Here is a 14,215-nt window from a genome sequence, read left to right on the forward strand (position 1 = left end):
GGAAAAACAAGATCATTTTGGATTTATATCTCTAAGTATGGGATTTCCTGGACAGCTAATATCCACAAACAATCAAACACGGAGGACCATGAGAAAGGAGCAGCGTTATTTCAAATTTGAGCTGAGAGTCGTGATTTTTAAAGGGCTGAAACAGGAACTGGAGCTGAAATCTGAAGCAAGTAAATTCCTTTACTAGGCACTGATGGACACTGTTGTGTTTCTCTTGGCCTTGGTGGAGGCTTTTAGGTCACTGTGTTTGGGATATTACAGCAGATGAAAATCTTCGGACCACAGAAACTTCAAAAATGACAAATAACTTGAACCTCTCCCCCATCCTCAAAAAAAGAAAAAGCCCTAATGATAATTCTCTAAAAAGAGTCAAACCTTTTTATGAGACCTGTTGCCAATATTAGTGCCACCGAATGATCTCATCTTTCATTCTGGCTAAATTCCAACACACAATTTCATTAACCCAGGTACTGCAGGTGATAAAACTCATTTTTCCCTAAAGAGACAGCTAAAAAGTACCAGTTATACATTTATGAAGTACCAGCAATCAAAATTATGGATTTTCTAAAAGGTTTTTAACTACTTTTATTGAAAGGAAAATCGCTGTCTCAGACTTTTGTGACACTATTGCTAATAATAAATTTTACCATTTAGACATCGCAGTAATACGGTAGACAGTGTCAATAAAAGTATGAAACAAAGATGATCCTTGTCTCTTAAGGAACGCTTTCTGATTACACACCGGAAATTATAATGGGAAACATAAACTAAGTGCACCTTTAAGAGAGAAAAAGGGGATAATGCAAGGCAATGTGCCTCACTACATATAAGCCATGAGAAAAAGTATTTCATATATCTGTGTGTGTGTGTGTGTGTGTGTGTGCAAGTGTGTATGAAAATCAAACAGAAATAAGTTAAAGTAAGAAAGTAAATAAAACCAGAATAATGACAATTAAAGAGTAAATACAAAAAAACCCCCAAAACAAAACACAGAATTAAAATAATAGGATAAAAATTAAAATAATAAAAAATAAAAATGAAAATTAAAATACTGAAATAAATAATTTAAAAATAATGAAATAAAAAAATTAAGGGGTTAGTTTGAGTTGGCCTGCTGCTTCCCCAGCTCGGGAGGGGAGGGACCGGGGCTCTCCCGGGGATGCTGCTCCCGGGAATGCTCTCCGGTGCCTCTCCCTCCAGCAGCATTCCCGGGAGCACTAGAGGGCACTGTGGGATTTGGGCCACCCCGGCCTCTGCCGCCGCCGCCGCGGGGGTCTCGAACCCCCCTGCCCTGTCACGGGGGTTAATCGGGAAGCTGTAAAAGAAACGGGAACGCCGACGTTTGAACGGCAACTTCCCAGTACGTGGCGGGCTCGGAGAATCAGCCGGTTGTGAGGAGCATCCCCGGGGGGGCGAGCGGGTCCCGCCGCACGGGACAGGACCGGCGCCGCATCCCCGCGCAGCATCCTCAGCATCATCCCCCTCCCCATCACCTCCCCATCGCCGCTCCACAGCCGGGGAGAGCCCAGCCGGCCCTGCCATGAGTTAAAAAAATCTAAAAAACCCACCTCCAGCCCAGCCTTTCCCCTGCCCTCACTCCCCATTTGATTAAAAGGTCTGCGCCGTGCGGATGATTTCATTGCAGAACGCTCTGCCATGCAAACGAGCGCAATTAATGCCTTTGAAACAATTTACGATTTCCGGCCTACTTCAACATGTATTAGCATATACCTGGTTTCTTTAATATACACTTTGTTTTTCCAAAACCACAAACATAGTTGCTGGAATTTCATGTGGAAGTGCTTAAGGGGTTGAAAGTTAACACCTTTGTGAGCTGAGCAGTCTCACAGTTGCTGCTAAACAAAAGCCTCTTTGTAGAAGCTTTCTCGAAATGTTTTCTTAACATGTTCCAAGTAGTTTTAGGCAGGCAACTAAAGTAAACAAGATGTTACCATGATAAAAACACTTGTGAAAACATTACAGAGTGCACTTAGTAGTTTCTTTCACATAAACTCCCCTTCGTTTCATCAAAGTTAAATGCACATGAAGCAGATTACCAGCATCACTGCAAGGCAGGACTGCCAGATCTCTCCAAAGGTCTGTGTCCTTCTTTTAAAGAATATATTTGATTTAAAAATCAGTCAGGATTAAGCACATCTAACCCACAATCAAATTAAAAAATAAAAATTAAAAGTGTGGAGGGATAAAATCCTAATCAGTCTTCTCCTTCATTTTTTGCCCTGGATACTCTGCTGAATAAACCACCCTCCCTCCAGCAGGGATTTCCTGAACAACTTGCTGTATAAGGGGTATCTATTTCTATCTGCAACGGTCTTTAAACACATGCAAATGAAATCAAGGATATAGTCAATTTTGAAGGAAAGTCGCTCTGTGCTACTAATTGCTCCTTTCGCTGCTGCCTGCGAGACAGGCCCTGGTTAACACGCCAGACACGTGTGCACCCTCCAGCCCTCACCTTGCTCCCTGCAGCTTGGCAGAGGCCACGGGGTCACTGCCGTGAGACTGGACTTGTTTTTGTTTTTAGGCTCAGGGAGTATTCTGGAGCATGCAGGGTGCTGCTGTTTCATTAGGCAGAGCAGCAGCCCCTGCTGCTATCAGTTAGCTCTAACTGATACCACATCACATGATAACCAATGGCTGATGGATTAAAAAAAAAAGAAAACCCACAACACAACGATGCTAAAACTGCAACTTATTTCAAAAAGAAATAGGGAAATAAATGCACACAATAGCCCGTGTATCTGCTGGTTCTGATAAGCATCCTCCTGTTGGCTGTGAGTGAAAGACAACTAGCATCGTTATTTGTACAGTATTTATCTTTGAAATCAAGGGCCCTGTGGTGTACCTCACCTTGGGAACAAACACTACAGAACGATCACAGAAGAGTGTCAAATCTCTGGTTTTGATTTACCAACAGTTATGATATTTCTTCCTCAGGAGGAAAAGAAATGAACCATGTTTTAGACCTGCGAGTCCTTTTTTCTCCTTTAACTGAAGAATCATTTTATTGGCATACAGGGCTTTCATTCCACATACAACTTCTCTCTGCCTTTTCACCAAGGTAAGTGAAATTAAGCAATGCCCAGTTGATACATGGGCTGTATTTCACTTGGTAAACAAGAGCTTTTCTCTTGAGGGGACCGTCAAAAGAGCTTCACAGATTATTCAAGTATCAGAAAGAAACTTCAAGCATCTACCTGTTATCTTTTCACTGAGTAATAAATTCTGGTAAATGGCAACATAACTTTAAGGCTGCTCCACAGGAGACATGGAAGGCTACGCTATCATTTTATGAAGCAACACTCACTTCCTAACAGCGTCAATACACTGCTTGTGGACATTAATTTCTGCATTTGTTCTGGATTAAATATCTCTTGGAACAATAAGACTTTGTCTGGACACTCTAGAATTTGGATAATGATAAAATTTACATGAGCCAACGGGTTCAAGAAACTCACATAGAATACTTCTGTTGTATGGTTTCGATGGGGAAGAAAAGATTGATGATAAGTTAGTGACTGAAGAACGAGAACTGACAGAGCCAAGGTCCAGTCTGGGCCAGCAACAGTTTCCAGGTGAACTGGTGGACTGGGCCTACTTACTGAAACATCTCCAAAACACCATATAAGAACCAGCCTTACTTCAACCCATGCTCTGTGACTTAAGGGCTGTGTTCTCTGTGCATGGCCATGTCAATCGCTCTGTAATCTTGCTGAAACAACAGCTCTAATCTGGAACACAGGACTAGCACAGGCGGCAAAGGAGACCTACTCTGACCAGATGTGACCACACATTATTCTGGTATCTCAGGCTACCATAGCACCTTTCCCTTGCACTAACAGCAATAAAAATGAGAATTGTTTTAAAGGTCTAAATGCTATAGTATGGCATATGAATATGAATGAGCTGGCAAGTATGGCAAGAATAGAATTTATTTCACTTAAGTGAGCAACAGGATGAATTACAAGGAAAGAGGCCACCCTTCATGGAAATCTATGACTAGGACCTTCTAATTTCGTAACCCTCTTGTAACAAGAACCTTCTCATCACTGTACCATTCCTTAGTTGTACCATATGTTTATAGCAGGACCAGTGCTGCTCCAACTAAGGAGGGTTTTGCCAGTGGAACCAGAACTGGCCCATTCTGTTCTGAGAGCAAAGCCCTATCTGTATCATATAACATCACCCAACAAACATCCTCTGCTTGCTGTCACCCTTCCCTCTGTCACATAAAAATCCAGGGAACCACCCCAGAAAGGACAGGTACAGCTGAACCTTTTGGGACTAAGTCTACTTATTCAACCTGAAGAATCCCATATGTTTATGTGGACTGATTCCATGAAATGACTATTCTGAATGGGAGCAGGATTTGTCCCTTTGTGAATTTAAATCATAAACACTGCCTGGTTGGTTGGTCTTTGATCATCTTACAACTGACCAGCCATAGTACTTGAGAAAAGATCAGTGACCAAACCTTCAAGAACCTGGTTGCACCCAAAATGTGTGTTTACCTGGTGTCCTACCCAGACAGAGAACTCTTTTGTGATGGAACAGCCTCTGCTCCAGCTTGGAGGGGTGAGGCTGATGGTTTAGCTGTGGAGCAGCCATGTGTAAGCTATTAGAGCTCTGGGGTCCTTCCCCACATTGGGATGCATGCACTGCCATGGCCTAGTCCATAATGCACTGTTTATGCAACGTGTAAAACTGTGTTCTTTGGTAGCAAGGAAAAGGTCTGCAGCAAACTGCAGGGGCCCAATTAATATAATTATAGTTTATTTTTAGTAGTGTAGACTTTGTTCATTAGTTACTTATTTGACATAAATTAAATTTCACGTGATGTTCTGCAATCCTCTGTTCAATTATGGAGTTAATTTAAGACTAGACTTCTAAATTAAAGTGAAATCAAGGTTAAATCAAGGTTGTATTGTTTACATGATCGATACTGCAACTTAAAAGTTATTTAAATAAAATAAAAAGAAAAGCTGCGGAACTGCAAACACTATTTTATAGCAACACACTGAGCAAGACCATAACTTCCCCATGGGGTTAATTTACTATCCCCTGTTAAAACGTTCTTGAGCCTGATCCAAAAGCCACTGAAGTGAAAAGGAGCTCTCTGTTGACTTCAATGGGCTTTGCATCAGGCCCAGGGTGAGTGACAGCACACAAAATTTCAGGGCATGCTTCCTGTACAATGCAAGCGCCTATAAAACCATCCTTACTTTAGAAACGACTGGAAGTCTTCACATACTGCTTCACAGCCCGGCCACTTGCATACGCCGTGTCCGTAGAGCGGATGGCTGTGTGAGTGCTCCTCGTGGGATAAACTGGGGGAGAGAAGGAGAAAAGAGAAAAAGTGGTGTAACTGGAGGTACCGTCACAATTCATCTTCACAAAGACTCTCAAAGAGCAGCAAACAACAGATCCTGAAACATCCCTAACATCTCACGGTACCCGCCTGACTCTGCCCATGGTTTTTCCAAACAGAATTAAACACCACTTGCAGTGTGAAACATGTGTCATTCTTACTTAGCTATCCCTCCTACATTTCATTCATTAATTAAAAGCTTTGTAAAGAATTTAAATTAACATGGAGAGAGGAGAAATCATTTGACAAACCTGCTTAATATCCTACTTGGTATTTTGCTAAGAAATTTATGAACATCGCACTTTTACAATTCAACTTCATCAGGAAGAGAAGTCATCTCCATACAGCACTGTATCCTTACAGCACAATACAGCTGGACCTGAGGCTTTCCTCATCATTAAAGAAAGAGGAAAAGCATCCAGTTTTCAGCCTTAGTTTTCCCACCATGTTATTTATTTACTGGATTGGTGTTTTTCTGGTTGGTGTTTTTTCCCTCTCTTACAGGTTGCTTCATTGCACAAGTACAGCCCCCTTATATCCCAAAAAAGACACAAGATGTATTTTCAAATGCAAAATTCGCCATAAAAAACAGCAACCATGCAGTCAAAGGGTTCCTCAGCGGTTAGTGGGAGCTATTAACCTTGCTGAGATTTGACAGGAACGTCACAGAGCCTCCCAACTACTGAACCCAGGGTTAAAGAAAAAAATTCCTATGAGCACTAAGGGGTTAATCCTTCAGCGGGATTCCAATCAATACGTAATGATTTGGCTGCACTGATCCAAGTCATGAGACGCTTTGATCCGGGCCATGTGGTGCTCAGGGAAATGTATCTGTTGCACTAACTGATGAACCATATTCTAAAATATCTTCTTTATTCAACTTCTGCATGGAAACTTCTTAAGGAAAGGAATTATTTTCTGCAACGATTTCCATAACCTTAGATGACTTTAAAACTAAAATGTCAAAATAATATTGAAGTCTCTATTTTATGCTCACACACGTATCTATTTTTCATATCAAATCTTTCTGCTACAGTATGTCTGTGCTGTATTATGAACTTCAAACATACACAAAGGATATGAACACATACCAGCATCTAGGTGTGGCTTTTATGACTTATTTTATCCTGGATCACAGGTAACGTTGTGGATAAAAGCATACTTTTTGCCATTTTACCTTTACACACGTGGAAATGCTGTTTATTCTTCTTTTGTAATTTTATCTGCCTGTGCACTCTACCAAAAATTGTGTTCCTACATTATTTCTGATGCACTGGGTAGCAAGAACACTGAACCCTCCTGAGATGTCATCCCAAGTGCAAAGAAGTCAAAAGAGAAATTCTTTCCCAGATTCTGCCACTTTTCACTTTAGGTCCAATGAGAATCTGAAAATTATTGAAGATGGTTTTAAAAATTATTTTAATTAAAAAAAAAAATCAACTTAAAAAGTACTGACTGGAAAAGGTATTAAGAGTTTTACATGAATCTAATTCATTATTTCATTAATATCTTATTTTTGGCTGTTTACAAATAGTTCTTCAAGCATAAATATACGTATGTGCAAGTTAATTTCCTAAAAAAACAACTGCAGGTGAAGAGCCTTACAAAAGCCTTGTTCTATACAGGAACATTACACTGGTTTAACTTACCAGTCTTTTAAAAAACATTCAAATGTGGAGAATCTCTGTAAAGTTTTTAAAAGAACAAAGGGACCGATGCATTCTTTGTAAGGAAATTAGAAAAATGCTACACCACACTTTTCCTCAGCTGAGAAAGAGGGAAGATGGCTGAAGGAACACCATCCACCCAAGCCAGACAGGCATATGGTCAAACATCCTCAGTACACATGAGAAAAAATCAGAAGATAATGGGTTTTATCATCTGTTTCCATACCTGGATACGGCAAAGGGTGAGAAAGCAGGCTTTCATGTTAACACTCCATTAAATTCCATGAAGACTACATGTGAGACTTACGATTTCAGTGTGTTTGGCAGAATCCAGGAAAAAAAAAAAAGGCAGCGTTTGAATTTCCCCCGCGTGTTACCCACCACGGGACGGCTGCAGGAACGCCGTGTGACACCAAGTAAGGAGTCAGTCCCCCGTGGGGTTTAAGAACTGTAAATCTCATTATAATATCAACAGGAGTCACATGGCTTAAACCCCCAGCAGGGTTTTTTAAAGTTTCTCTGTGAGAGCCTAAAGGCCATGGCCAAGTCAACGGAAAGAGCCCTACCGAGATTTGTATTTATTTTTTAAATCCAAGTGCAAATCTCTTTTCTTTCCAGGGAACTTGCACAAGACAAGACAAACCATGTAGGACATGATACCCTGGTATTGCGTCCAAACAAAATGACGGAATGACCAAGACAATATCAAACCATAAATGATGCTCAGGATGTCAAAGCCTCGTGCTGTCAGTAACCATAAAGACTGGTGCTGACTGTAAACGGGAACTTAAAAGGTCACTTTGCTAACACGACGCTACGCGTAACACGCTTAACACCTACGCAGAGCTTCCACTGCCATTCAACCAAGCAGAGGAACTACTTCAACTTACAAAAATAAGACATTTCAAAGGGAAAAAAACCCTTCAGAACTGAAAGACAAATGTCGGCCCCCTCCGCAGGCAGCTACTCCCATCCTGCTCGGGAAGGGAGGGGGGGGTTTCAGCGGTGCCTTTCGGTGACCTTTATGTGTCAGTATCAGATTACTGCTATTTTATCCATCCCACTTTTGAAGATATTATAGATTGCCACTTGTTCCCTGATAGAGCCTGAAGAAGCACCTCAAAACAAAACAAAGAGCGAGTTTATACAGAAGCGGATGTAACGCACAAAGGATACAGCCAGTGGGAATGAATGGAGAACTCTGTTTAACTGATCTAAGTACTCACTTTGTTTGAGCAAATAGAGGTGGAAAAAGAAGATTTTAATCCAGTACATAAACAAACAGCTTTGTGGGCACAATGCAAACCTATGATCTGAAACTGTTCACTGATATTTTGCCTGCATGCAAGCACAGCTTCTGTAATCTGGATCCATCCCTGGTCTCGCTGCCGGAGACAGACTTTTAGAAGATCTGAGCATTGGCAAGCAGAAGCAAGTTTTAGGTCTGTTTGATTTCTAATGACACATTAGAGTAGGTGTTTGTTTCTGTCACCCTCTCCTTCCTAGGAACGCATATTCATGGTTGGGTACTGGTGATGCAACACTAGTTAGTGGAAATGATTTTATAACAAGACATGATTTTCAAAGTAGTGAAGGAATAAATGATGTAAAAATCAAGACTACGTGGGGTTTTTTCCTCTTCGTAAGGTATTTGCATAAAAAATACTTCCAAATAATGCAATAGTGCAGCATTATTACATCGAAATACAGCAAGAACACCCTGGCAAGTAAAATGTTTCGTGTAAGTCATCTTACTCGTGACATACGACAGAGTAACAAAACCCATGTGGGAAGCTAAAAACTGCATAAATGTCCACTCAATTTCTGCTGCCTCCAGTCCTGTTTCCAGTATGAATGGGAGGGGAGAAGGGGCAGGCACTTCCACGGCTCCTCTGGGCTTGCTGCATAGAGGAGAGGAAATTTTACCTCCTCCTCCTTCACCCGATGTTGCTTCATAAAACCCAAGGATCTCCCAAGGGTCTGGAAGGAATTTCACCCCCTAATCCTACTGGGATGGTTGCTGAAGCTGCTACTTGCACACACAAGCCATTCACCTTTCGGAATACACCTGCTGTGCTACAGTATCCTTGAAGACTCACACTCTGAGACACAAAAGCAAGGGGACAGAAAAGCCACAGACAGCAAAGACCTGATGGAGAGTAAAAATGACAGTACACCCCAAAGAGAGATGGGAACATGGTGGGTATTGGGGAAAGCAGTGACCAAAGCCCCAGCACGAAAGCCCCCTGTGCTGTAGGGTTTAATTCAACTCACACTTACTAACCACATGGAACTGGGTACCACACTCGTACATGCTGGCTAAAAAGCCATGGGTGGACATAAAATCAAGCTAAGTAGAGGCTTCAGTATTGGTACTTCTGCCACACAGTGGACCATATTTTAAATATTCATGATGCTGACATACTTCATACTGCACTCTCCCTCTTTCACATCTGCTTGGGCCAATGATCTTTGCCAAAACACTGGGGGAAGTCAGTGATGCAGAGAAACATTCTTGATTTTCTGTTACAGTTATGAAGCATCTGCTCATGTTCTAATAGTGGAGAGAACATGCCTGAGCCACCTGCATGCTGACAAATCAATACCATGTCTCCTGCTTTCCTCCTGGAAGGAGTTTGAGCACAGCACCCTAAGAAAGTGCAGAACTGCTCTTTTATTTTATTTCTCAGGGGCAATGGGAAATGACCTCATCTTTGCCAGCTGCCATGAAACTGATGTCCATGTACAGTCCAGGCAAGAGCCTGGGGCTCTGTCTCACACCACATTCCCCCCTGCTCTGATGTGGATGGCATACCCATTAAGGCAAAATGCCACAATTTTGGTCCTGTACAGAAGAGACACATGACTGGAAACCACCATGGTTCTCCCATATTTGTGATTGCCCAGTGAGCTCAAAAGCACCGACAGAATTAAGTTGCTAAAAAAAAAATCATGATTTTCTGAGTCAGAAACACTTGCTATATTTGATTTAAAATCGAAACAGAAGCAGTAATGATTAAATTCTTGTACCGACTGTACTCGAATGTAAGTTCCTGCCTTCATGACAAAATCAATTGAACAAAGATGTGTTTTGCAGAGAAGCTGTGCTGGTGCAAATCCCTCCGAACTCTTACTACAGTGGCTTAGTGCCTCTTTCCTCTCTAAATTGTGAATTTAAAACATACCTAATAATTAAAAAAAAAAATAAAAACCCAACAAAACAACTAAAGTGTTAAGCCATATATTGAAATGAACTATTTCTAGATATTCATGCTCCTGTCCAAGCCTCAGGAAATGCCCAGGAAACAAGTATGTGATCTGAACAGATGCTTAGAAGAAGGTTGTGGACTTTTGCGGAGAGGTGGCATTTGATGTGTGTGGCCACTGACAGCTCTTTCTAGAACTGGTTTACAAATTTCTGGATGCTTTTAAGAGATACATTTCTCCTCTTCCTCACTACTTTAGTCCACATCCAGACCTAGGACAAGAAGAAGCTCATGTTTTACATCAAGTCCTATTGGAAGTAACAGGAGTGGTATATTACATTTTAAATGACTACACCAATTTAAGACAAATCAGGTTAAAACTGCAGCCCACAGGCTGAAATCCTCTCTTCTAATCAGTGTGCACTAACTTATGTACTCCTGTAGTATAAGAAAGAAAACAGCAGTGCTGTTGTAACACAAGGTCAGCTGTGCACCCTGAATCACTGCCCCCCATTTATGCCTCTTGTGGTACTATTCCCTAAATTCCTGGTTTGCAAGGAGTGTGCTGGAGCATTTGCAGCAAGACTAAGACAAAATCTGGCTAACATTCCTCTTCTTTTTTACCTCCCTCCCCACTGCAAAGAGCAGAACCTGACTGGGTAATTATATGCATCGTCTTCTGGTTTTGATCTGTGCACTGATGGTTTGGATTATTAATCAACGTTATGACCCTCCAGCACTCTAACACTACTACATCCTCCTTCCAGTGCCAGCCCCTCTTCCAGGACAGTCACTGCCCTACATCCCCTCCTTGGAGGAATTAAAATGTATTTCTAGAGCATTTAAAAGAAATGCCCATTGCCAAAAATCCACCACTTATTTCAGATGCAAGTTCCATTTCTGCACTTGAATTAACGAGTTTCTCTATGATTTAAAACTCTTATTTTTTTATTTCAACCCTGTGCTTAGGTACTGTAGTGAAAAGTACATCAAATATACCCAGACACACACGATTTGAAACGCTGGATTTTAAATTCCAGCACTGCTAACTAATGAGAACAATCTTTTCCCTCTTCTTCTTTGTAGCATCACTTCATGTACTTACATACCATAATCACATCCTCCTAGAGCCTCTATTTTTCCAGGGTGTAGATCTTTAATTCCCTTTAATCTGTCTTCATAGCCTATTCCCTCCAACTCCTTTATCATCCTAGCTGCTCTCCTCTATATTTGCTCCAGCTTCTCTTTATCCTTTCTGCAAGAGAGGGGCCAATTGTACATCACACTCAATGTGGTTTAACTGGTTCTGCATAAAGTAGAACAGGAAAAAAAAAGAAGGACTCAGATGCAACATGCATGTTTATGCCTCCCATGACTGCATTTACCTTTTTAACTAAGACATGGCACAGAGTGTCCCACCTTAATTTCTCAACCCCGATTATGCCTCAGCCATTTCCCACACAACCGATGCTGAGCAGCTGACGTGTCATGTCAAACCCGCAGTTTGGAATTTTGATTTCCTAGTTGGGCTACTTTCTACTTATCCCTGCTAAATCTCATTTTATTCCTCTCTGAACAGTCTCCTAATTTATTCAGATGAAAACGGATTGATTCAGTATCTTAGTTTAATTAGGAAAAAAATGTGATCCAACCACTTTCATGGGTTTTGGAGGTTGGGGGGGTTGTTCTGGGTTTTTTTTCAGTTTGTTATTTTTTACGCTGACTTTCAGCACAGCAATCCCATCCCTCTTACACACCCAATTCGCATGGCAGAGGGAGGTGGCAATGGTAAAGCTTTGGCCCTGATTCAGCAGCGCTTTTAAGAACACACACAAGTTTAAAAACACAGGATTAGACCTTGGACTTCACAGAGACCGAGGTGTAAAATTACCAGCGTACATACATACTTTGTTCAAAGATCCTGTTTGCCAACCTTATTTTACTGTAATTTATATTCTGTTGTAACATTTAAATTTATAGTAAAAGAAAACACTGAGAAACAAGATCTATTCTTGTTCAACAAAATTCTATTCTGTTACATTTAGAGTTGAGGCAAGTCTTCCACTCTTATATAAACCGGTGATACGTCAACAAATATGATTAACAGGGATTATTCACGTCAGTATTTTTCACCCCTGTCCCACAGGCACAACAAAACCTGTGCAGAAGGTGACTGTCACATCACACACAGCCTGGCAGCTCACTGGGGGGGCCTTTGCCCACCCCACACCACTGTGGCAGCAGCAAAGTGCCCTTGGGGAAATGTTTATAAAAATATAATTAAGATAAATAATGACTCCAAGGGAGAAATACAGTTAAAACATTGCATTCTCTTTGCCACAGGCTTTCCCTCAGAAGAATGCTGTTTAAAAAAGCACTAAAAATCGAGAGGACACAAACCTGCTTCCCCAGGGAAGTGTGCTGAATCATACAGGTAGTGTAAATATCATATGCTGCTGCAGGTGCTAGGCAGTCTATTTGTTTGTGTTTACTAAAAGGTATAACAAATAGTCCCACTAAAACAGAACAACACTTGGCATTGGAGTGATAGATACCAGAGCAGCCATAAATCACGTTCATGTGTTTAGATTTGAACCACTGGGCAACACTAAAGCTTCACCCTCCTTTTTTAGAGAGCCTCTTTGCTGCGATTTGCCCCTTTCAGGGGCAAACACCATGAGAGGCTCCCGAGCTTCGCACACCCAGGGAAAACCATGCAACAGTGGGAAGCAAAGCCAAAGAAAGAGAAGTATGGAACAGACTTGCATGACATACGTGGCCAGCTAACATCGTTTACAGCTTTGCAACTTCTGAGTTAATTCACAGTATAAACAACAAGGAAAATGTTTCTTCCGAGCAAGACTTCCTGTAAACTGTTCATTAGAGCACGCGGGGCTGTGCACCTGCTGATTAACCATGCGCTCCAAGAATAAACACAAACCCCAGCCAGCCAGATTGTTCTGGAATTTGCTCTGAGCTGATTTTTCTTCCCCCACGTTATAAATTGGATTCTACAATAAAACAAACAGCAGAACATAGGTTGCCGAGAGTTAAAATCTACTTTTTACACTACATTGACCACAGCACCCACAGGCACAGCTACAATGTCTTTCTATGAATGGGACAGATTGCCATATGGATGCAGACACTGAACAAGCTGTACAACTCCTGGCGACAAGTGCCTAGGGGACTGTCCTATATTAGCACCACCTGTGCTGTGGAAATTGTGCTCTGTGTATGAAATGGTATTTAAGGGCCCATCGCGATGTTATTTTTGAGTATACACAGAAAGGAAAATTACAGTTAGGAAGAATTTGCTGGCTAGTGGATCTGTTGCTCAGTTCCCGAGATCGTTTCCCAAAGGAATAGTTCTCCTTTTTATTCATGCAGCCCAAAATGACAAGTTGCAACACATATTAGCAGTTTCCCTGCCTGGGCTTATACCATCCTTTTAATGACAAGAATATACTTTATAATATAGATACATTTTCCTGATCACACAGAAAAAATTACAGTCCTCCCAGCTTAACAACAGCTACACAGAAAAACACCCCATGGCATTCCACAAACATTGCTCCAGCAGCAAGCAATGCTTTTCCTCCTGCTCTTTCCTCCATCCCTCAATGTGCAGCAGGTAGAGCCACAAATCCCGATTACCAAATTTCAATGTGCATCTCACTACTTCGAAAATACAACCGTGTCTGCCTGACAAAAATAGAGTTCCAGATTAGCACAAGATGTTGAGGGAGGGGGAGAAGGGAAAAGAAGGGAAGAGAGGTTTGAGCAGCACCTAGCTGCTCTGTGAGAAGAGATTTCTCCCTCTCCAAACTGCAAGAAAAAAAGGATGCCAAGAAAAAGTAAAGTAAAATAAATTGAATTAAAGAAAAACAGTTGTAAAGGGAACATTACAACCTGGGAAAAATGATGTCATTTTATTGAGAAAC

General features: G+C 41.4%; 1 protein-coding gene across 31 annotated transcripts in view; it reads right to left on the reverse strand.

The window, feature by feature from the left end:
- FOXP1 (forkhead box P1) overlaps nucleotides 1-14,215 on the reverse strand; it is a 386,121-nt gene that overhangs the window by 41,611 nt on the left and 330,295 nt on the right. For all 31 annotated transcript variants that reach the window (XR_003527215.1, XM_027640634.1, XM_027640629.1 and 28 more), the window contains one exon: nucleotides 5,253-5,357. Coding sequence is in view for 30 of the 31 variants with exons in the window: in XM_027640634.1 (XP_027496435.1) it covers nucleotides 5,253-5,357 (105 nt within the window). In the remaining variant the exon portion in view is untranslated. The remainder of the gene's footprint in view (nucleotides 1-5,252; nucleotides 5,358-14,215) is intronic.

This window comes from Corapipo altera, unplaced genomic scaffold (assembly GCF_003945725.1).
Source record: "Corapipo altera isolate COAL_440 unplaced genomic scaffold, ASM394572v1 55, whole genome shotgun sequence".
In the NCBI taxonomy this organism is placed as follows: Eukaryota; Metazoa; Chordata; class Aves; order Passeriformes; family Pipridae; genus Corapipo; species Corapipo altera.